Source organism: Ptychodera flava, assembly GCF_041260155.1.
Source record: "Ptychodera flava strain L36383 chromosome 23 unlocalized genomic scaffold, AS_Pfla_20210202 Scaffold_23__1_contigs__length_28996876_pilon, whole genome shotgun sequence".
Classification (NCBI taxonomy): Eukaryota; Metazoa; Hemichordata; class Enteropneusta; family Ptychoderidae; genus Ptychodera; species Ptychodera flava.
The window spans coordinates 966,364-992,617 of record NW_027248277.1 but is presented as its reverse complement, the minus strand read 5'-3'; the positions used below and the strand labels follow the sequence as shown (position 1 = coordinate 992,617).

Genomic DNA, 26,254 nt, shown 5'->3' with positions numbered 1-26,254 from the left:
TTTACACCATTCCAATTCGACCAGAGAAACCAAACAAGGTCTTTATTTTTAGAAAGAAACTTTGCAATATTCTTTCACCAAATATGCCGACTCCTTAAGACCATATATCAATACATAATTACTAGCCGTATTTTCTACCCTGGGTTGGTAACTCTGCTGGTGGACAGAATTGTCCCTGAGGTTATCGTTCTCCCAGTTAAAGCGATGAATTCGTTCTTTGCTTCGATAAAGTTTGTATGTGCGATATGTGACAGTGAGCATGCGTGCGTGAGTGCTTCACGAACTCTACAACATGTGGAGCGGTCTCAGTCAGAAAAATATATCAACTTAGCCGGCTATTGAACCACTCTTCTTTTGAAGTGGAGATTTAGCTGAGCAGTTCTCTCTGTGGCCTCTCCGCTAGGCGACTGATGCCGCATGTTGTGGGTTCGAACCCGATTGAAAACTAGCCGTATTTATTTATTATTACTAATGTTAAACCTGTTAAAAATATCCATAGCTGTTCTCCAACGAATCAGACAACTGATCCTGCTGTTTTTAATAGAAAACTAATGAGGGAGCAAATTAACCTGGTATTGCAGAAGCACTTTTTGCGGCCAATGTTTTAACCATTCACCAATTGCTTTACAATTTCTTTCGCTTTTGTATATACGGGCCTGAACCATTGTTTGTTCCAGAGCCGCCAATTCCTGCTGACCGTCCTCCTTTAGTCACAGCCAGGGCAATTGTTGATATTGTCATTCCAAGGGCAGTCAGTATTGCAGCGATTGTAATACCATTTCCTTTAAATAACTCTGTCAGCTCCAGCCTGAGTGACAATTCTGGATCAAAAATTACATCCCGAAGAGACCTAGTCGTAGGCAGACTTTCACATGCCTCACGTGCCTCAAGAAAACTTGTTGGAAATCTGGCGCCGGGTCCCCAATCCAAGCCTGCTCCACCTTCATATTCTAACCATTCTTCCATCGTCATCCAATGAAGTCCCCCCATTGGCATTGGTTGACTCATTGCCCATCCGTAAAGATTATTAGCATCGAGATATTTTATTTCAGTTAACGGTTTCTCCGGATCATAATTCCCGCCTATCTCGTCTGTAGCGTAAGCTGGATGATTTGTCTGTAAGTAATGAATATTACACTGACTGATACCACCTCGAATTCCCCTCTGTATGAAATTCATCTGCTCTTCATCCTGAATAAGTTTGAACTTATTACCTGTGTAAAGTAACATAGCATCCCATGTCAAGCCAGGCGCTGACATATAGTGGGCTGGGTCTAACTTATATGCTTCTAAACATGTGTCACGGAAATTTTCGAATATATTTGCAAGAAGGAGAACGTCCGTCTCACAATAGAATTCCATATAATCTTTAATCGTCCGGCATCCAACTTCGTCCCATACTCGCAATGCATGTTCGTGATCGGACTCCGAAATCCCCTCTTCCTTTAGTTCGCTATAAAATTTGTGTCTCGGTGGGAGCTGGTCCTCTTCTAGTCTGTCAACCGAGTCTAAATATTCGTACGGGAAGAAACCTTTCGCCCGCTGAATGTGTGGGTACGAAAGTGGTACTGCCGTCCATCCATCCTCTGGCACAGTCTTTGCCAACTTATCGAGCGATCCAGACATCAACTGAGCACTGTCCATAAACTTTATAGAAAAGCAACGATCCTTCCACGCCCCTTCGGAACATGGTGGGGAGATAAAATTTTTCATAAGACACATAATTCCACCATTACCCTCTTAGCTATGATATTTGGCTCTGGTCCGGTACCCTCATCTATTTCATGTAACTTTTTTAAAATAAAAGAACCATCGTACCCCTTGAGGTTATGAAAGTATATAGGAATGGTTTTCGATGGGCGGCACCCTTCACAATAAAAAATATTGTTATTCTTTACTATTCAGTGTGTGGCGGGTTCTCCACATGTAACGCAAGTTTGGTGCTCCGCCCCTTTCATCTTTACGACTTTCCAATAATATGATTTCGAATAATACTCAGCACTTCTCTTCATACACTTTAGAAATTCTGTAACACAATCTGTACCTGTGATTGTTCTTTTACTAAAAACTTTCGGCCGGCTGCTTGGCCATCGCTCAATAATAATATACGAAATACAAATTGGAATGTGCAGGCCGGTGCCCTTCTCAATAATTGCCTCAGTATCTGCATACACGACCTAGGGGCAGACTACTTTTTTCAGGTGGCCTTCGAATTGACATACTTCCTTAGGAAAAACTGGCTGAGCCGTGCCTGTCCCACAGTACACCTGATGTATTTCCAATTCTTCTGTTGTCGCATAACCTCGCTTACAACCAATACAAATACATGTCTGCTTGTGCTTATTCTTACGATTACTGTTAGAATTAAGAAGGCGATTTAATTTAGTAATTGGTACATAGTGGCCGCCAGTGGCACCAACTATCAGTAAGATATTTGCTATCTGTGCTCCTGGCCCCCTATCGGAACGACCACTATACAAGACAGTTATGCCGGACGGGTCAGGATCATTTTCGTAGATCTAAAATACTTGAAGTTTGACCCCTGGATTTTGCTGCTCGAAGCGCTTAAACACGGTCAGATCAGCGGGTGTAGGAAATGGAATACCATCCCAGCAGTAATCGGCCACAAATGGAGTGTACGTATTCCAGTGCTTTCTGGTATGACCAGCCTTCTTTTCACGAAACTCGGCATCACCTAACTTTATACTTGCTACGACTGCGTATTGGAAGCAGTTCTCGCCAGGACCACTACGTTCCGAAGGAGGTAGAATCAGATCGCTCACACATTTCTTATTTTTTAACCATTTAGGCAGTTGAATCTGGCTGTCGCGTAAGCCACCGGCCCCAAGTAGAACTTCTACCAGTCTTACTTCAAAATTAAGTATCTCCTCGAGAACGAGACCAGAACCCTCAACAGCTTCAGCTTTATCAAGCATTTTGATGTAGCGTTTTATTAATTGTTCTTTCACATCCGATTCCGATCCTCCCACCTCTTTTGTGTATATACCTTCATAGTTAACATAGTATGTGCGAGTTTGCACACTTTGATCTTTTGGATTTTTGAATTTGACTTCCATTTCTGTAAAAACGCGGTACATCTTTCTATTTTCGACCATACCTTCGATATCAATCTTGGCGATGTCCTCAACCCACTTGACTTCGGGAAAATCTTTTACTATAAATGCACCTTTGAATGCTTTTCGTAAGCGACGCTTTTTTATGTGGTAATGGACAGTAAGTCTCCTTGGAATAAACTGAAGGTTCGGTGTCACCATTTCCTCCCATTTCTTTATTAATTCTTCTCTAAGATCATTGAAATCTATCCTCGGTTTTTTACCGAAGGGGTTTTCTAGAGAAAATCCGTGGCCTGAAGAATCTGTTATATCTGTGTGTGTCATGGTACATGAGTAGTTATGAGTGTCTAGGTTCCTATTTAAATCGAGTTTAAGTATATCGGCCAATTGGCTTATCTTATATTCATTCACGACTGGCTCCATCGTAACTGTCCTATATACTGACCTAGGAAAATTCTAAAAAGAAAAATATTTATTCTAAATTATCAAAATCCACTATAATATTTTTGTCAGCATTTATTTGTTTATATATCTCACCTAATCTTTCTAAGTCGACTAGTTCTTCCACGTCTTGAATTTCTGGTTTATAAGGCGTGACACAAAATAACCTCTCTATAGTGAAAGAAAGATTACACTTAAATAAGCGCGGTTTAAATGCTAAGAATTCTATCTTACTACCCCTTCGGATATTACATGGTACAATAGCAGGATTTTCTCTGGCTGGCAATCGGCTCACTGCTTTAAAACCACAGTCGATTTCTTGAACTATATCAATACATGTAGCGAAATCGTCATTGTGAATTCCTCTTTTAAACCGAAATTTAAAATACTTTGTCTGTGTGTCGCTCCCTCGCTTCTGATACACTTTAGATGGATTGTAAAATGTTATCGGAACATTTTTGGAGTGAGAGGCCAGGCTTGCAGCGAAACTTTTAGCGGTGCTTGCATCGAAACTTTCACCTAAGGTACGGGATACTATCAGATCAGTAAACTTTTGAAGACTCGGTCGCCAACACACACACATTTCATCGCATGTAGCAAGATCTTTTGAACCATATTTAGGGTTGATGGGGAAAACCACTTCTAACTCTAGCTCACTGTCTACATATATAATAGGATCTACATATTCACCAAATACTAATTTACCTCCATCACTGATTTGAACGTTTTCTCCACTTTCCAGTATGTTTATTGCATCTGAAATAGAAAGGATTGCCATTGTCTTAATGTAATATATCTTTACGAAAAAATAATTTTATTTTTTTTCTATGATATAGATGTCACAAAATGTCATACATATTCATAAATGGACCAACTATGTTTATTTGTTAAAGCATGGACGTACAATACAATGTGGTACGACAATAGGTTAAGCTTGTGTTACAAGATGACATGTTACCGCGTCTTTGCTGATCGATAGTTTCTTACTGTCTTGCCTTCACTAATATGTCTTTCATGTTTTTGTTTTTCTGTACGCGATTATTATTTGTCTCGGTAATATTTGTTTCAGTATTTCACGGGATATCTTGGCATGATTTCCTCACTCAGCCATTTAGCTCAAATCGAGTTTTATCGAGGGAATGAGTGTAGTTCAGAATAGGAATAGACGTTTAGTAGAAAAGTTCAGGTTAGGTTACTCTCGGTCTTTTCCAGTAGCCGTTGGCTTCTGTCAACGTAGCAGATGCACCATAGGCATGATGCTGTGTGGACCTCTGTATATATGTTCCGTTTACTACATTACCCTCCACCACAATGGAGAAAAACATATCGTGGCCAAACCCAAATCACCGTACAAAGACTTAGCTGGCTGCAGATTTTGCCAGGACCAAAGACTACATATACAATAAAAGAAAGGCCTCGGCTACTACTATCGCGTCTACACGCGTGCTAGTCCTATCTGAGTGAGAGGGCTGTAATACTGCTGCAGCGTAGCCATAGAGGAGCACTATTGAGTCATACCGGCCGTAGGGCTAATACCTGACCACTGTGCATCGATTTATACCATGACAGAAAATCGCTTAAAGTAAATAGAGTTAGTAACCTCAGTGGTTAAGTTATTTCAGTCATAGATACGTCAGTTCATGGAGGTGAATCAGTTTTTCTGCTTCCTGCATGGTCAGTCGCTCGCTTCAATCATGGAGCCAGGAGCGCAGCTAGTAATTAACGATATACAGCAAGCATCGTGACATATCTTGGTCATTATGTGTACACTGTGTTTCGAATGTCGTTACAAAGGGCTATGCTAGGTCTGCATAGTTTTCCCTGTTTGATTAACGCGAGTGCTGTATTTATAGAGAATTTATGAAACCCATAAATTTGTCTTGCTTTATTTGGTACCGTAATGTCTTCAAAGTGTAATCAAAATTCACTGCCAGAGTATTGGGGTTGTCAACGTGATATAACAGCCATTCCCTAGATTCTAATTGATATAAGTGTGTGCATAAACAAGAAAAGTAAATTCATTAATTTCAATAGACGTGGTTGGAATGGCCGATTTGCCCCAAATAGGCCATACCCACTACGTCTAAATCTGTGTTCGGAAAAGCTGTCTTGGTGAGATGTAGCAGTACAATGTCATTCACCTGCTGATCAGCATATTTAATACATTTTGGTAATTAAGCTGATATGACAAGAAATACTACATGAAATTTCATGAAACTTGGTAGAGATGTATGTTTGACATCACATTGCTTTAACAGTGAGTAAATATACTTATCAGTGCCATGTTAATTGATTCTTAATTTGCATATGCCATGAACTTTCCTTATAAGAGTGATAATCCGGAAAATAGTGCATCACATTTGATAAAACTTTGTACATATGTGGATCTCACAGTGTTGTAGTACAATTCAATGACACTTAGCATTATCGTTTAAATAAATTACTAATTTGCATATACGTGATGCCTTTTGGTTTTTAGAAGAATGTCCAGATTCAGTACATCAAACTTTATGAAATATGGTACAGGTGATAAATTGTCAGTGTTATTACGGGATGCAAAATGTTTCGCAAGAACATGTTGATTAATTATCAAGTGACTTCATAATATTTCATGACCTTTTAGTAATTAGGGTGGCAGAAGAGATTTGTTTTATGTTTTCGGCAACACGGAACTCATTTTCGGCCATTAAGTCCTACCTGTATTGCAGTCTTTTTAATCACAGATACAATTAATGAAGAGGACTTGTAATCAAATTACCCATTAAGAAGTGGGGACTGTGTCATCAATGATGATCATGACGTGTTTGCATATGTAGAAAGTTAACGTAATTCGGCTATAATTTCCAGAAATACTGCATCAACTTTTATATAAGTTAGTACAGTTCTTGACCTAATAGTCGTTAAATGGTTTACAAAGACGTTTAGCAGCATCATGTCAATTGATTGCTAATTACATATGTCATGAACGTTCCTAATTAGTGTGCTTTGTCCAGAAATATGAAATCAAATCTGAAGAAACCTAGTAGAGATATCACTGGGCAAAGTGCTTGATATGCAACAATATATACACATATACAGACTATGTACATATGTCAAATACGTCAAATATACACGCACGTATACTAATAACAAGCAAGAGTGCAGTGTACACTTGGTGTGCAAAGATCTGCATTACGTATACACTTGATCTGCATAGACATACTCTACGCATATCAACGTATTGAAATGTTCCATATAAAAAGACATACGTTGCGTTATACAATTAATTGTGTTCAATATACTTCAATATGTTTTCCCGGTACTATAATAGTATGCAAAGACATTTAAAGTATCATATCTTCTAATGTGCAATTTTTTTTTTTTGGTTTGTGTGATATGTCTACAAATACTAAAGAAAACGTTAACATGGTAAGATGTTGATCTTAGAGTTTTTTGTTAGCATTTTTACGACATTTAGCGCTCTGCTTCAAATGAGATAATTTTAATAATTAGGGTGATATGTCCAAAACAACTTCATCGACTTCGACTTGACACTTTGACTTGACACCCTTCCATCTGCACACCATACAAGGTATGTTCTAATTGAATCAGGAACCAAATAACAAGAGGTGACGCTGTCATCTACGATGACTTGTTTTCAACAAATCAAATGATAAACGTTCTTTTTTGAACAAAGCACAACATTGATACACAGGGGGAAGAAAAAAGTCCCCTGGGGTGGGGAGGGAGGGTTTTTGTGCAACGGTTTACCTTATTTGATTTTATTAATTTGACTGTGATATTTCAACAAAGACTTCTACTCCACACCGTCTGACTACTTTATATATTACCGACAAGTCCTTATCTTCTCTCCAACTTGTGTATACACAACTTAATTGCTCAAAACATTGCCAACTTGCTAATTCGCTGTCCGTATCAGCGGTTTAATTGATTAAGTCAACACCGTCACACAAGTAGTAAAATAAGGAAAGGGTTGAAGATCACAGACACAGTGTCACGATGTCGTCCGTAAAACTAGTGGACGCTTAAAATATTCATGAATTCGTAAATAAACAGACAGGTACACTACTTATTATTCACAAATAAACGGTAAAGGAGCTCCCTAGTGACCGGCCATTGAGAAAAGTCGAAAACTTGAAAGCCACAACCTCGCGACCGGTTACAGTGTGGACAAATGTTTGGCAAAAATTCAACACTTTACACTTAAGGCCACGACCTTACGATCGGTCGTGGAGAAAAATTACCTGGAAAAAAGTGAAAGCCTGAAAGCCATAACCTTAAGACCAATCATTGAGAAAATGTCGAGCTAAATTGAACACTTTACAGTCACGACCTCACGACCGGTCGTTGAGAAAAATTACCTGGAAAAAAGTGAAAGCCTGAAAGTCATAACCTTTTGACCGATCGTTGAGAAAATGTCGGCAAAAATTCAACACTTTCCGGCCATGACCTCAACCTGTCGTGGACAGAAAATGGAAGTCAAATACCTGAAAGGCACGGTCGTTGTGAAAAATGTCGTGTAAATTCAACACTTTACAGCCAAGACCTGGCGCAATCGGTTTTGGAGAAAACATTGGAGAAAAAATCGGAAACCTGAACTCGACGACCGTGGAACTTAAAATATTCTCATGGAGAGAAATTGAAGCTCCTTGTGTGTGATGAGATCAACCACCGGTAGGCTACCGTCCGACCGATCAGGAGAGAAAATGTTAAAAAGTTCAAAAGTCACGAACAACAGCCATGTGGAGAGAAAGCTCAGAAAAAAATTAAAATAAATCTGGACGGTATGAAGGAGAAAAGCAACAAATACAAAATTTTTGATGACATAGATTAAGTTTCTGACAACATTTTCCTTCCCTAGGACTTTAAAAAGCTAAGTACATGCTTTTAGCTCATTCATATTATAGCTGCCGTCGTTGAGTTGCGTGTTTAAAGAATGATGATGGTTGAAAGTGCATAACAATACAGCGAAAATATATAAAAGTCAGCGTGGACCCTCTGTTTGTACCGCGCGCATCCGCTGACGTTTTTACAGACAGAATACACAGAAAATGTATCAAATACCATGAAATCGTTTTTATTGAAAAGGATGCTTGTCTAGTTCTCGGAAACTGAAGCGAAGGCTGTCCTTCTCTAGGGAAAATACTATAGCTTACGCTAGACATGGACGCGGAAGGGCAAGAAAATGTCAGCAAATTCGTAAGCCTGATCATACCCGGGGTAATACTAGAATGTCTAAGTCGTGTTCCTTGCCATTCAAGATGTTTTGTTGATACGATGTGCACATGGTGGAGGTTCTTTTGGAATACCGGTAGGTGAGAACTTCATTGGTATTGATAGTCGCTGATGTATTAGCGGGGAGGCCGGGCAAACGAGTCAGTCACAGTCGATGACGGTGTGCTACGTTTACGATAGACGCTAGATGTACGGTGACGATGGTGGCATCGAATAATATGGATAGTGTATAATACTGGCATACACGATGACATCAATCTATATTGAGCTCTCCTGCAGCGGTGTTCGTTCGGTTGATGCTGTCCGAGCCCTGCTACAGGGAGAAAAAATTATCCTTGTCTGTGGCCGAAGGAGCTACCACGTCGATTGACAAAGGAGGTTTGTGTAGATGCAAAGGCAGAAACGTGATACCTCGCCCTTCAGCTCTTTCTGTGCAGGATTTACAGAAGTTTTGGTTATATTCTCGAACTCATCATTAGCAACTTTTTGTGACAAACAGGATACCAATTGAATCCTTGTTTTGTAGGATTGATTAAAACCAGTCGTGTAGCGTGCTTGTATATAACGTTTGCTTATTTTGAGCATGATTTACGAATTCTGACATTATATAACATCAATCGCATAATGTGAAACATGTTTACTTCTGGACTGGAAATAAAAAGGTTTGAGGTCAAAAGGTTCTACTTCCGACTTCCGCTCAAGATTACGGACGAATCGAAATGTCGGTTGGTTTTCTGGCTGAAGATGACCATTTTAGACGGCGTACTTTGGCATGTAACAGTTCATCGGTATAGCGATGCTTTTGATACTCGTTAAATTTCGATTGACTTCTTTATCTGCTCAGATTTGCGTTTTTTGTGACACTGTGTCTGTGATCTTCAACCCTTTCCTTATTTTACTACGTGTGTGACGGCTGTAGTCATGACTAATCAATTGATCCGCTGATACGGACAGCGGATTAGCAAGTTGGCAATGTTTTCGCAGCAATTATAGTGGTGTATACACAAGTTGGAGAGGAGATAAGGACTTGTCGGTAATATATAAAGTAGTCAGACGGTGTGGAGTAGAAGTCTTTGTGTTGAAATATCACAGTCAAAATAATAAAATCAAATAAGGTAAACCGTTGCACAAAAAACCCTCCCTCCCCACCCCAGGGGACCTTTTTCTTCCCTCTGTGGTTAATAATTGCACAAAATGTTTGTAGCTACCTGCATCTAACTCTCCTTCAAACATTTTGTAGGGCCAAGCAATCATCAGCGCTTGTCAATGACCTGATGGGTAATATGTCGAAACATTGAACAAGATTTTTCTGCCCTTTGTCTCTATGTCACTACCTTATATACTTATGAATAATACCTATATATGTAACTTTATGATACCACTATCCATGGAAGGTAAAACAATCATACATTTTATTACTCATTGTTTTATCATGTTGCTGCAGTTTCAATTTTACATCACAAATATGCATATCAAAGAATGCAACATTAGTCGGTTAGGATTAGAAAGCTGATGAGCAAAATGCTTGGCATCTTTGACGTTTCGTATTAGTTCTGTTTTGAACACCTTGAAGCTATTTTGGTGCAGACAATCAATGACGACAAACCATTAAGTGATGAGTGAAAGAAAACTCATATGTGTTTGTTTGCAGGGGAGAGTTCAAGTCCAGATGGTACAGGTGAAATTTGTTTAGCCGAAGAATCTAAAAACCACATAGATCACGACCAAATCAATGCCCCCGAGAATATTGGTGAGCTATCATGTCAGCATTTGAACTGTCACTTGTTCAGTTATATGTACAGATAAGAAATTATAATATCTTAAGAATGAAAACATCTCTATTCTCCTTTTGTGTATGAAGAATCATTTTGTATTTCAATAAGACTATGGTGGCCATAAAATCTAAGTATGTATCTTGTTCATAGATATTCAAAGCAAATAACCATATAAGATGATATATCTCAACTGTTATCTAATCCATTGATTCGTTTTTATTTTTTTGTAACAAGGAGACTGCTGTTACTTTGGACCTGATCTCTGTATAGTTGCAATTGTGATTTTCATAGTCATGGCTGTAATATGTGTTGTGTTGGTAGCAAGTTTAAGGCGAAAAGGTAAGCATATTTAAGTGTCCTTTACGGCACTGTATTTTTGCAGAACATTCTAAGAACTTTTGCTGGCCTTAAAGATTAAAGACTATTCAATAAAAATGTTGAAATAACATTGGAATTAAACATTTTTTCTCCTGTTCTTCTAATTATCACATTTTTTTAATTTTAGATTTATATGACAAATTGTGCAAATAAATGTCACTTAATACTCCGTGTTTAGCATTAATGAATCACGAGCTAATAATTATATCGATTTGGCGATACGGTCATTTCTGTTGTTGTTAAGCATTTTTAAGCATAGTGCTATTTTTTAACAAGATGAAAAATGTACAACGTGTACAATGGACATATCTTACCTTTGATATTTTCAATACAAATGAGATTAAATAAAAGTCGTATTAACGCTGCCGGTGTCTAGCTTTTCCTGTTGATAAATACATATTACAGTAATTAATTCATTGACTTGACTACAAAACCTCTGTTTAGACCTCGCCCTTATCTGTGACGCCATTTATGGTGCCCATTTTAAATTGACGAATCCAAGATTCTATAGTTACCATAAACAATTGAACAGCAATATAGCATAAAATTTTCGTTTGGTTCATATGTTTTGGAAAGTGACTGTCTCTCATTTAACTAGACATTGAGAGAACTAAGGAGACAGTAGTGACTGAGTGAGACAGCGTGTAGTGTCTCTGCTGTAAGTCGAGGCTATCGTAACATGGAGACAATTTTGGAAACTGACACACTTTACTTTCATATCGATTGTCTCATTGTTTTTATGCTGGCTAGCTGATTGTGATTCATAATATCAAGACTTTAGTATTCATGGCATTTATTGGCCCATATCTTATACAAGTTCCAGCAATACTCAGGTGATTTTTCCCCTACAATTATCAGTTGTTTTAGGTTTTTCGTCTTTTAAGGATTTTTATCATCTCACAAAAACAGATTACATCATATAACTTCAAAGCTTGTGACAGCATATCAATTTTTCAAAAACATTTCTATAGTACAAAGTCACAATATTATATTTAGTAATGAAGCATTTTGAAAACAATGTAAAAAATCAAAGACTCTCATCTTCACCATATTGTTTAGCTCTGCTGTCAGCAATGCGGAGCTTATCAAATAGGTTGATTTTCCTTCGTCGTCCGTCGTCGTCCGTCAACAATTGCCTTCTCCTCTGAAACCGCAAGTCCAATTGCTTTGAAATTTTATATGCAGTTCACTTGGGTGACCTCACTTCAGTTTGTTCAAATCGTGGTGAAATTTCCTATTCTATTTTGGGGGCATTTTTTTCGTGTTTTTGGTAAAAAAATCTTCTACTCTGAAACCGCTTGTCCGATTACTTGGAATTACATATGCAGTTTACTTAGGGGTGACTTCAGTCAGATTTGTTCAAATCGTGGTGAAATTTTTATTTTTTAGGTAATTTTTGTCATTTTTGGTAAAAAAATCTTAAAAATCTTCTTCTTCAAAACTACAAGTCAGATAGCTTTGATATTTGGTACATATGTCCCTAGGGATGATCTATTTCAGATTTGTTCAAATTGTGCAGAAATATGCAAATTTGCATTTTTAAGGCAATTTTTGTCATTTTTGGTCAAAAAATGTATTTCTCAAAAAGTCCTGGTGTGATAGCTTTGAAATTTAGTATACAGCTTTCTTTAGATGAACTAAGTAATATATATTGAATTTCTGATGAAATCTGTAATTTGTATTTTTGAGGCAATTTTTGCCATTTTTGGTCAAAAAATGTGTATTTCCAAACACTCATCTGATAGCTTTGCAATTTGGTATACAGTTTCCTACAGATGAACTAATGTTATTTATTGATATTATGATGAAATCTGCATTTTGTAATTTAAGGCCAATTTTTGCCATTTTTGGTCAAAAATTGTATTTCTCAAAAAGTACTGGTCCGATAGCTTTGAAATTTGTTATACAAGTTTCTACAGATGAGCTTAGTAATATATATTGAATTTCTGATGAAATCAGTAATTCAGTATTTTTGGGACAATTTTTGCCATTCTTGATCAAAAAATGTGTTTTTAAAAAGGACTGGTCTGATAGCTTTGAAATTCGATATGCAGGTTCCTACAGATGAACTAAATTTGATCTTTTGAAATTATGATGAAATCTGCAATTTTTATTTTTTGGGGCAATTGTTGCCATTTTTGGTCAGAAAATTTTATTCTCAAAAAAGTACTCATCAGATAGCTTTGGTTGACATGTTCCTAGGGATGATCCGATGTGATATATTCAAAGTATGATGAAATCTTCAATTGTGTATTTTTGCAGCTATTTTAGCCCCTTTTTTCTGGCCACTGAAATGAGCTATCAAAGATTTCCACCTTCTTCATTGACATGTGTCAAAATAGTTATTCTCTTCATAACACAGCGGAGCTATATCGGCCGCTAGGTCGCTTGTTTGTATACTCCTCCTGTGTGCCATTTTATGAACTGAAGTACAACTTTCTTCCTCTCGTCACTAATTATATTTCTCTTGTTCTTTAAATATTTTTGCAACAATACAATAGAAAGAGCGAGATTATGTTTTTAAAGTGCTTACACGTAGAGATTCAATTTCTTAATTTATCGTAGAAATATTGGTACTCGTCATATGAAAATTTCAAGTGAAAGCAATGAACTTTTCTGGTGTGATTTTTAAGTCAATATGATGTTAAATTCGATTTAAAACAGAATAAAGCGATTGAAATTTCCTGTTAAAAGATCAAATTATACAATTTTTGCAAAACACAAAAGTAAATCACAAATTTGCTGTAAGATTCACGTTAATTAAGAAAAAATTCGGTTAAATAAAGTTTAAAACTGAGGGAAAATGCACCGGAAATTCCCTTTAATAAATAAAATAAATAAACTAACAAATCAAACAAGATTTTCACATTCTTTCATCACCAGAATTTGAATCTTCTTGATTTCCATCGACCCCCCTCATTGCCCACGACTCACTTTCATCCGGCCTGTCTCTGGATGAGGGAGATTCCTCTGTGCGTGGCAAACGCATTTGCTTTTGTTTAACTGACAATGATCTAAGGTAAATATCCATGAGTTGTATTTTTGTTTTTCTCAATTTTTTTCACTCCCATGACAGTGGCTTTCTTAAATACCCCACAACTTTCCCATCCTCATCAATGTCACTATGTTCAGAAGAGATGTTGTCAGGTTTTAAAACAGATTCAATCTTCACCATATCATCTTCAGGCCAATCTGCTGCCTTCAAAGCACTCTGCAGATGCTTGAGTTTCTGAAAGATAATAACATAGTAATTGTCATTATGTGAGCACAAAAAAATCTAAAATCTATTACAAAAAAAGATTGTTTAAAATTATCAATCCTTGCTTTATCATAAGCTCCATGTTAGGCATGTCACAGGTTTTCAGTTTGTTTCAGAAGTTATAGACACATGAAGTTCTAAATTGTTTTTCAGCTAATATTTTTCTACATTAATCATGGTGAACTTTTAGAATTGCTGAAATACAGAAGTAATTGCTTGTTCAGACTTATCACAACAATATCCTTGCTATCTTGATGCTGGCAGCAGTATGCATACCATAAAACAACAAATGGCAAGGCTTGTTAATTAGAATTTGTATGACAGACAATCACTTTTAAAGGGCCATTAATGTTAACTTTTGAAATCAACTATATCAACTATAATCCCTTTTTCTACTCCCTAGTGCATGTTAATATATACAATTTCTAGCTTGTCAACTTGATTTGTACATATGTAAACTTCATTGTTATTGTTTACAATTGAATGATGGTATAGACAATGATGGTATGGATAGTAGAGCTGTTCATAACTGTATGATTTTGGAATTTTACTGAAAATGTTCATGCACTATACATGGGAGTCTATGATAAAACTGTAAATATTTTTTTTTCCAATGAAAAACTTGCTATACTTTTGCATATACCGGTACAAACGTTGAATAATTAACATAATTGGACTTCATTAGAATATGATGGTTACAGGTCTATAGTAATGTGTACAAGAAACTTGATTTTGGATCTCCACTGAAAATGTTCGTCCACTGTACATGGAAATCTGTGAGGAAACTATGAATAATGTTTTCCAATACAAACCTAGCCAAAGCTGTGTATTTTATAGACTTCTGATAATTCATTTACAAATACTTGATTAGACTAGGATGGTTAAAAGTTTTTATGTATGCAAGAAATTGCATTTTTGAATTTCACCAAAATATTGATTCACTATACATTGGAGTCTATGAGAAAACTCTGAATAATTTTCTATCAAAACTAACATAATCTGTGCTTTCTGAGGTGCTTGACAATCAATACAACTGTACTTGATTCAAATAGGGTATTTGAAGGTTCAGATGTGGACAACAATTATGATATTGGAAATTCAACTGAACATATCATTTCACTTTTCATGGTACTAGTGGTCTACAGGTAACTGTTAAATAATTTCCCTGACAAAACTTGCCGTATCTCTAATGTGTAAGTAATAGGCATTGTTCATTGCCCTCAGTGAGCTAAATTTACAATAAAATAAGCCTCAGAGAGCCAAGGTAAGATGTTCACGTGACAGATTGTTATCTTTTTGTTCATATTTAAAGTTAAATGACTTTCCAGAATGAAATCATGCAGGGAATCATTTTTATCTGTCAAGAATATTTTTGAACACTGAAATTGCTTTTTGACAGGACGGATACTTATGAATGTTAAGTGACACCCCTAACCCCCCCCCATGCTGTTTGAAAAATACATGACCCCCTCCCCCACCTTTGCAGTTTTCAAATTTAAAGTTGCAATATGGATCAGAATTTACCTTCATATTTTGAAGATTTACATGTAACTTTATAGAAAAATCCATAACAATTTCATTTGTAGATTCGACTCTAATTTGAGTGTATTGATTTAATTACCGAATAAATTGCTGTTTTGGTACGTACTATTTGCGAGAGTAAAGCAAAGAATTTGAAACGTCATTTTTACTATTTGAATATGTACGCATGTGTATTTGGTGCATGGTAACGGTTTGCGAAATTGCAACATCGTGTCAACATGCCTAGCTAGCCTTCTCACGGGCAAGCGGTCAGGTCTCTGCCCGCGCCTGGGTCTCTGCTGACTGATTCAGCCTAGTAAAAATGGAAGAAATTAGCCAAAAATATTGGCAAGATAAACATTGTTTGGTTAGATCGAAAGATGGAACCAAAAAAAGAGTGACATGTGACTACTGTACCACGTCGAGGAGGCAGACTGTGTCTACAGTTTCTCGCAAAAACAGCAACATTGCCACTGTGTGATGATCAACTTTGCTAGCCAGTGATGTTTCCTCAGGCAACACCGACCTACCAACACCGTGCAGACCCAACAATTTGTAATGTGAACCGGGCCGTAGTCCCTCCGCAAGGAAATAATTTAGATCTGTTAGTATTCATTGATAATCTATATCCTTCAGGTCAAATACGCATTTTACGGAAACAAAGAAAAACTGCAGTCTCAATTATTAATGGTATGGTCTCATATATGACGCGTCCATTGACGCGCTGACATGTCCATGCAAGAAAGTTACAAATGAAAAGATGCAAAATAAAATGACATATAATGTTTAGGTAAGATCAGACTTAATCTAATGTTAACTTAAAGCCCCCGCTAGCTGTATCTTCTAGCATCAAATACACCAAAAATCAGCTTATAATACATGTAGCGGTTTGTGAGTTTTTTCGTTGGACAGACAGACATCCCCACATGACATCCATACATACAGACAGACATCTCACATACATGTACAGACTTTTTTCAACCATATAACCTCCCAATTGCCATATATGTATGGCAAATGGGAGCTAACAAATAATACAGCGTATCAATCATGTGTTCCTAGGATTATTTTTCATGGGGACTAACAGAAATCACCGGGGGAAAGGCCTTTTTGGGGGGGTCGGTATTTTTCAAAAAAAAAAAAACATTTTTGAAGCGTCATGCATGCCTTTGGGGCAGGGTTATCATTTTTGCGCAACTATCACAACTATTTGAAAACAAGGTGTGGCCAATACAGTCCTTCAACAAAAAATATCAAATCATAATACATTGGAATCTGTTCTAAAGGCAAAATATTGACAATTTTCCCCTATACAACATGCATTATACATGTACATTTATCCATGTTTGATAATTTATGTAATTTTTGTAATTTGAATTTGGAGGTAAAAATACATCTGTGTACAAAAAATTTGATTTTTGGATTCCATCAAAAATGTTGATTCACTATACATTGTAGTCTATGAGGACACCATAATTTTTGTCTATACAAAACTAGCTTTATCGGAGTGTTTATAGATTCTTAATTATTGTTATGAATGTACTTGATTCGACTGAGCTGGTTAATAATAGTGAATGTCAGCAAGAAATCTGCTTTTGGAATTACCGGATTGTTGATTCACTAAACATTTACATTCTGGTCTCTGAAGAAACTGTGAATAGATATTTTAAATACGACACAAGTTTAATCTGTGCTTTTAAAAATGTTTGGCAATTGATATAAATGTACATCATGAGAATAGTGGTTGAACGGGCAGATGTGAACAACAAATATGATATTGGACTTTCACCCAAGTGATTATTTCTAAAGGTTAAAGGTATTCTTTAAAAGTTCAAAGTCAAATGAAAAATTATATGTCAATTATTAATATATCATTTATACAACCTGTGACTCATAGGGCAATGCCGAGTTTCGTCCAGGTTGAACGGAGAATAAAATTTGCTGCTTGTCGTACCATGAAGCGTTTGCTTAGCGCCATGGTCGAATTTGACAACGTATCTTCATGACACGATCAATGACTCAACTGGCACTAGATTCAAATATTAACGAAACGAACTTTGCAAAGAATTTGTTGATAACTAGCATTTTTTGCAAAGAATTTGATGATAACCATCATTTTTTACTCAATCTTGAAGAAAATGAATAGATCCTTTTTTTTTGCTCTCGTTAGACAAAATATTGCTAACTGAACCCTATATTTGTGTTTCACCAGATAAAAGCACAAGGTTTGGGGGTCATCTCTGCCGTCTGCATGTACAGACTTCGACTTGTACTGAAGCTCTTCATGAATATTCCGTGTAACGTACACAGACGTGCCCAACCAGTGCACTGTGCCGGTTATTTGGCGAGATCTTTTTCAGGATGGTAAAAATAGCAGCTATTAGGCCCAATTAAAACTTTGGGAAATAATCGTATAGTAACGACTAAAGACAGTTGGTACAGCAGTAGGCCTAGCGAGTATTTCTAAACAAAAAACGGGGGTTCCCGGTATAAGGCGATAACTTGTTTTTAAAAGTTTAATAAAATATTCATGTTCGTTTCTCAGTGTTGATTAATTCGTGGAAAGTATCGCCTCTCCCGACAATGATTTAACATACTGACTCCCTCTTTCTTTTTTGTCGATCGATAAAAGTATTTTCATCTTCAATATTTCATCCTCATTTGACCAATGTTGTATCCTAACCCACTGTAATTAGTTTCTGGCGAACATACAAGGACGTGTCCTATTCATCAAAATGGTGCAATATGTTTTGCGACATTGAAGATATATTGCAGTTCGGCCGACGTGCACAACCAGGATGCTCCATAAATAAGATTACGTGTATACCGGTAGGAGATGTACCGGTCTCTTTCCGAATGATAGGGGGGATGCCACAGCGAGGGCATGAAAAGCTGATGAATTAATTAAATAAAAAAACGGTTTTTGGACATCATATCTGTTTATTTCAATTTTGATTACACTTTGAAATCAGTCCACCTGTACTGACGGGAAAAGCGAAAGTCAAGCACTTTTTACAAAATCTATCATCGTAAATCATCGAGTCAGGGTCTGGGGGACTGAGCTCGGAGTTCACTACGACTTGACGTGGGATTTGATGGAGCATGGAGGTAAATGTAGAAAGTGATAAAAGACATTTTCTTGAGTAATCGTTGGCCTAGTCACGATGTCTTTCCTCATACATCCGCTTTTCCGCAAAAGTATTTTTAATAAAAATGTGTAAAATGTAAAAGTTCGAAGTTTATCGTCTAAAAGTTTATTTGATATGCAACAGTACGGTACACTGATCATTAAACCAGTTATTTTATAAGTTATCGAAACTAGTAAAAGAATTCCGCTAACTTTGAAATTAAACTCGCCGATGGTGTCTTCTGAACGTCCTCAAACACCTGCCTGGGACCCTGTTTGATATGCGTTAGGTAGTTGAGAATAACGATTAATCACGATAGATTTATGCATCAAAATTTACAGATTCATGTGACTGAACTATCTTGTGATTTGTTAGCTAATTGACGTTTGGGGGCAAGGCGGCGAAAGTCCAAGGCCCAAAGGAGAAGGACGCAGTCCAATCACATATTTTCTAAGAAATAACCACTGGTTTCCATAGATACTGTGCGAAATCCGGCCCTGACCAATGCTGCCGTCCTGTTTCTGAGAATAACTTTAATGCCGCTACAGCCTTGGCTCGCCTCCGAGTCGATTTTTGATGTGGTTGAAGCACGGTCCCTTCGTCATTCCCCCTGGCGAATATTAATGAGAGTGTATTGGCAAGATTCGAAAACATACTGGTGCAAATGTAATAAAGGTCTCCTTGTTATGGGTCAAATACAATTTTGGTCACAAGTCATATCTTTTTTCACGAAGTCGAACTCACAAGAGAGTGTAGTCTACTGACTCCACACATTTGTCATCTGAATGAACGATGTGTGAAAAGGGAAGTATCCCATGTGTAGCTCCAGTGCCGGGCTCTGTATAAAAAAGATCTTACATGTAAGTTTATAAGATTGGCGACACAAGCGGACAAGGACAGATTTTTGACGATCCAATGTCAGGTTAACACTGAGGCGACGGGTTCCCACAAGGCCGACATCATGTTTCCATGTTTGTCGGTCTGCAGCTGTCAGTTTGAGCAGTTATGGTCTGAACTACCCTGAGCTGACATGTGATCTTTACTGTGTTGATGTATTCGAGGTTCGTACAGCCTAGGGAGCCGTATGTAAATGTATAATAAAAAAATTTTTTATTACGCATTTGAGATATTACAGACCGGGGAAATCGACTGTTAGCTACTCAGATGCATTTTTCATCGCACACCGACTCGCTCTCTGCCAAAACAGGAACTGCTCTGGCTGAGACCTTGTCTTGCGATCGTCCGATGCAATCATCGTTGTAACTCTTTCTTTACCCCAAACGCAAACGTGTTAGACTCAATCATTCACTTCACACAACCACACACAAAAGTACATCGTACTCACCGATAGTTTGCGAGTGATGTTTTTTTTTATTTCCATGTCAACTGTGTAATAAAGGCCCAGTAGGAAACGTGCAGATCTTCATTAGCTGCAGCAGATCGGTTTCAGAGCTGTGACAGCTCAAACCAGCTTTAATGCAGATCTGCAGAGAGCGTTTGGAGCTGTCATTTGTCTGCTGCAGATTCGAGTGTCTCTGGAAGACGAAATGCAGACTTGTGCAGCTCTTGGCCGATCGGTCAACAGCCGTTATGCAGCTCAAAATCGTTCGAAGTAAAACTTTGTTGACACTACAATTGTCACAGCTCGATGGCAGCTCGAAACAGCTCACTGGCAGCAAAACATGGGCCAGTGGCACCACCGTAGTTGAGTTTTCGTTTTTCGCAGAGTGAAGTTATAAGGACGGTCAGGTATTTAATGAGTTCAGTCCATTTTCAAATTAAATTTGTGTGCGTCCGTTTTGCGATCTCGGCTCAGAAAATTGATCGAGTACCCGTGTACGTGTACATGTAGTCTATCAGCGTAATCCTATGGGCATATGTATGCACACATATAAAAACGCCGGGACAACCCCGTGCATCAATGAGAAGTTGCCTTATAATTATCAACGTGTCTTCCTCAGAACCATTGTTCATTCGATGTTAAGCTGTGCTCCCTTTTACCTTTGATATTTGTAGGTCCGAGCACCGCCACTTTTGCTACTCCCACAGGTCCGAACATCAAATCATAGACCCTTAAGAAAAACGTGTACGTTGCATGTTGTTGTTGGTTAGGCAGCATCACGCATCATGACGTCATTTATTATGTGAAAAGTTGTCCGCGATTGGTCAGATTCGCTAAATGACCCAGGTCACGCAGGTCAAAGTGTTAGCGGCAAGACACATCGACCGTTAATCTACACGTATTGAATTAGCTTCAGGTTACTCTGTCATGTTTCTTTGCTAAACTTTGGATGAAATTTCGCCGAAAACGGTATCCAAACATTGATAAAATGGTAGCAAATTGAACGAGTATACTTGAAGACATATTCAACGTACAATAGGTCTCGCCGTCAGGAGAAATGACGTCAAACCATGGATATATTGCCTGCAATTGCAAACGGCATTGCAAACCGCATACCGATCCCAATGATACTATAGGTAAGTTACTTTGACATGTCTCCTTCATATGCGTTTTTTATTTGTACAGACTTTTCTGAAGATTACATCGGTATATCGAGGATATCTAGTTGCTTCAAAGTTCAAGCCAGGCATCAGTAAAACTGCCGATTTGCGATTGTACGGTTCAAGAAGACAGGGTGCTGAAATAACACAGTCAATCCAACACAATTGTCATCAATAAAATTGCCGATTTTCGATCACCATGTAATCAGTGTTTCATCTAGGCTTTTGATCTGCTTCATGAAAATGCTGTTGAAACAATATACCACGCGTAAATTTTCCGTACGCTGATTTTGCATATGAAAGCCTGCCAGTTGAGAGTTACGTGTACGTTCACAAAGTTCATTGCCCTAGCCCGATACGGTTTCTGTGTCACAATCACATTATCTCTGTACGATTGAGAAAAGGAGACAAACTGAAGTTTTTATGCATTGTATGGATGTCCATAACACTCTGAAAATAATTCTGATAGCAAAATCGACACGAACAATCGGACTTTATTGTCACAGAAACGTGTTCAGTGCAGACGGCATGCAATGAAAGTCACAAGCAAACTATGGTGTCAATGGCCCACACAATGGGTCCTGTTTTTGAATTCAGTGAACAGACAAACTTATTTTTCGGGGCAAATAAACCCTTACAAGTTACAAGTTAAGTTCCCCAAAATTTTAAAATCCCCTCGAAAATTCCAGTGGAAGGGGACCAATCCCCCCACCCTGGTGTAGTATCCTAGATGAAACACTGTGTAATATGGTTCAGTCTTTGCCAGCCTGCAGCCTTGCTTCACTTTCTTTTTCATCGACAGGCCTTAACTGGCTTATTGATAAGTTCGCTAATGTAAATTCTCACTGGATTTTAAAAGCTACGTGAACCTTTTGTCTGCACTTTAGCACTGTAAATCATATATTTTCACATTTCAGTAACTTGTGTTTCTCATTCTCCTATCATTTCAGAGTTCATCTGTGACTGGTATTAAGGCTTCACGTTGAAGGAAAACTTCAGTTTTACACTATAAAAGTATCAAAAATGCAAGCGATTAAATTTAGAGCGTAGCCCTACATGTAGCATTGTGTCGTTTCAGCATGGAAATCCCTTGGTTTGAGTGAGTAAACAGAATTTGTAAACATGTTTGCTGCGAAGTGATTTTACATAAAGTACACTTTTATTTCCCATGGTCCATCTGGGTGAATTGTATCTATTTAAATTACACCCTCGCGATTCTTCTTTCTCATTAAATGCCAAAACAAATGTGTATTGCTTGATGTATAGTTTGATGTCCTTTCCATATAGAGGATCTCAATTTCATTACTACTACCGGTATTTGTTCAAAGCTCCTATATTTATTCTATACATCAGAATAACTTTGTCGGAATTGATAAGTACTGAAAATATTTGAATAAACTGCAAGAACTTTGATCTATTTTACAATGCTGAGATTAACTCTTCACAATTTCTCAGAAGAAGTTTGATTCATCAAACAATGCTGAGGTAAACATCTCACAATATCTCCAACGTCAGTTGTTCATGACAGTAAACTTGGACTAGTTTGTACTAGTTTTGATATAACATTATGCTAGCTTCATAAAGGTGTTAGACTTTTTTCCTTTGTTGTATTCAATGCAATTTTCCCGTAATCTTTAGTAATAAATGAGTGTTTCTTCATCCTACATCAGGTGTTATCTTTTTTTACTCACGTGTGAGCTAGTTCACTGGTATGGTAACTTTGATGAGGTGTGTCACATTTATCTAACAGGGTGACGAGGATCTCCAGCTGCTTTGTTGTATTGTTGTGAGCCATTGAAGTGAGCATGACATGAGGTAGAAATAAATATATTTTTGTGTGTACAAATAAAATATGACCCATTACATGCAGTATGATAATGGTGAATGAGCAATGTCCATTTTGAGCTGTTATATGTCTTCAAGTGGTCTAATATGAGCTGCTGTATGTCTGCAGGTCAAAAGTCATGGGCTGAAAGTTGTCTGCAATGAGCTGTGGCATGTCTGCAGGTCAAAAGTCATGGGCTGAAAGTTGTCTGCTATGAGCTGCTGTATGTCTGCAGGTCAAAGTCACGGGCTGAATTTTAGCTGTCATGTGTATGTCATTGATCTGCATACCATGCCCCATGAGCTGCAATTTGCAGCTCAAAGCTAATTATATATGCACAAAATCAGACCATTTGCAGATATCAGCAAGTGATCTGCTACAGCCGAGCTGCGAAGATCTGCAACAGCCATCTGGCAGGTCTGCAGGTTTGGGAGGGGGTGTAATACCGACAAATGTTCAGTCCGTGCATAGTCAAGTTCTGCGTTCCTCTGCAAACGGCATTCACACATTGTCACACGAACGGACGCATGTTTCCCAGGCAGAGAAACAGTAAACACCGCCGATGACAAATAACATTCACTCGCACTTCATTTTTCATATATATTCATGATTCTATCAGATAATAAATTCATGAAATTGCATTTTTTCTTTGATATGTAAATAACGAACACCCCAGGTTGCTACACATTGAGGTATTTTCTCACTTTGCCCAATATTTCATTGATCGTTCTCGAGAGAACAGATCGTCTGGTTATGATAAAAACCAGATGTTCGCGCGATCCGACGGCTGAGCGAGGTCGTGCAAACCTTAGTAGAAAGGAAGCAGTCGCCGCAGTGTTAATACGGAATACAAAGAGCAGCATATATCGAGTGTTACAATCTACAGCATGAGTAACGGCGCACACAAAGAGAAGAAGTCCGTTTTTCTCTTTTTCTGTGGTAGCGGCAAGACTACAAATAAATTAGTCGTGGTTGAGTTTGATTATCAGAGGTCGCCCGTGATTTTTGTTCACTTCAATCACTTTCTTTGTCTATGTTTCAATGATCCTCAGACAGTAGGCTGCACATCATCTGCCAGCAAAATCTGACTCAGACGATTCGTGTCGGCAAGCTGTGTACCGTTCTTGCCGTATCCCCTATGGAGGGACCCCGTACTTATTTCTTTTACAACATGCAGAATTTTTTTTCCAATCATTATCTTTTGCGCATAAGAAGGTCACCTAGAGTGGTGCAGTGGATACGTTTTTGTCTGTAGTAATGTTCAACATCTTTTGGAAAGGCCACACACAATGATTTTGATAAGTACATCGCTTCGAAAATCACCAAACAGCCTTATTTCAAGCGTTGACACTGATTTCGACATGGCTGTTCAATGTACTGTTGGGGTTGAATAGAAAATTGCTAAAACACGTAATGGGTATACTTCATGGTTGTTATCTACTCAAAGGCGTCCAGTGATTGGGTGGATCAGTCTCTTCTTCCAAAACCCTAAAAGCTGCAATTTACAACCAGCGTTGTCTCTGCCCTGGCTTACAAACTACAGCGTACCGCGTCCACTGAGAATGGTGGGCTTTGAAAAATTGACGTTTTCAATTTCAAAGGCAGCCTCTACACACCTGAAACAAATCTTGTGAGACATGGGAACCTTATTTTTCATCAAAATCGTACGAAAAATATCTACAGTGGGTTGAAAAACGTGCACATTTTAAATCGGCTTTATACCATGCATAAAGGTGAATAATTTAGATGACCCATTATACTTCTTTATCCACCAGCATCAAGGTGCAAACAATAGGAACACTTGTCACCTCCGCCACACACCTTTATGCGGGTGCATAAAGACGCTTGCAACAGGAGAACAACTTTATGCAAAATTATGCACTTGCATAAAAGGGTTTAAATCTGTCTTTTGGTCCTGTGATATAGACGCTATTGGGATGGGTATCCATCCGGCGTCCGGCATCAGTCTGTATGTATGTGTGTATGTATGTATGTCCATTTGTGAGGCGTCCGTCCACTCAAATATCTTGAGAACCGCAGTACTTACGAAATGTTTTTTATATGCTACACGAGGATAGTACGACAGCACAAACGAGCTAAAGTCAACAACAAAATAACCAATCACAAACACTCAATATCAACCAATCAGAAGGCAGTAAAACATACAAGTCGACCAATGAAAATGACGCGAAGTCAAACACAATCGACTTAACACAAGATAAATAGTCTTCAAACACAAGCAATTTCAATATCTCACCACGAGCGACACAAAAGCTATGTCCTAGGCCTTCTTGATCGACATTGGCATTCAATCGGGATAACCATACGACGATATACAGTATATACCATCTGACGCTCCAGTCAAGTGCTGTCATCCGACACCAGCATAGCGCAACCTGTCATAGTAGGTAAGATCAGGAAGTCTTGCAATACGGCTCGCTTCACTCTACTCGTTACAGGAGGCGACAACTAAACAAAGCGGAGCATTAAAATGCTTCTGCGACACATAAACTACACCAAGGAGCCTACAAGTACGCCTTAAAGCATACTTACCAGGCCACTACCTAGTGCTGTTCTCATCAAAAAGTGACAACATCGGAGCACCACTGTGACAAATTATTTGTCACCTTGTGCTTTGACTACATTCCGCTGCATCAAGCACAGCACAGCCAAACAAGTTAGACATTCATCGCCGAAACAATAAACAGAGACTGACAGTTGACCGACAGTTGTCAAGATCGCACAACACGAAAGACAGCCAAATGCCTCCGAAAGGCTATACACAACCCAAAACACAAACGTCCAGAGGGACGAACAGAATCGGGTCTGTCTTTGAAACCCATAGCAGACGGCCTTTTTCAAGGCCAGCAAATTCTCCAAACAAGAACTACCGTAACACAAATGCAAAATACGAATTTACACAATACTGTGTCACCAAACACAGAAACAGGAAAAACAACAAATTTGCCAGAAAAAGACGGTACAAGAGGAGACACCATATTATCTCAAACACAATGAAACTCCTTACAAATGCCAAACATAGCATAAACATAAATAACAACACGAATCTTAGATTCATCAAAATCTATCATTACAAAAGTTAACAACAGCAAAAA

At 38.0% G+C, this 26,254-nt stretch overlaps 1 protein-coding gene across 1 annotated transcript in view; it reads left to right on the top strand.

Moving 5' to 3' along the window:
* Positions 1-20,880, top strand: part of LOC139124272 (uncharacterized) — a 118,068-nt gene extending 97,188 nt beyond the window's left edge. The window contains exons 5-7 of the mRNA XM_070690414.1: positions 10,402-10,500; positions 10,760-10,864; positions 20,828-20,880. Of these exons, the coding sequence (XP_070546515.1) occupies positions 10,402-10,500; positions 10,760-10,864; positions 20,828-20,880 (257 nt within the window). The remainder of the gene's footprint in view (positions 1-10,401; positions 10,501-10,759; positions 10,865-20,827) is intronic.
* The last annotated feature ends 5,374 nt before the right edge of the window (positions 20,881-26,254 follow it).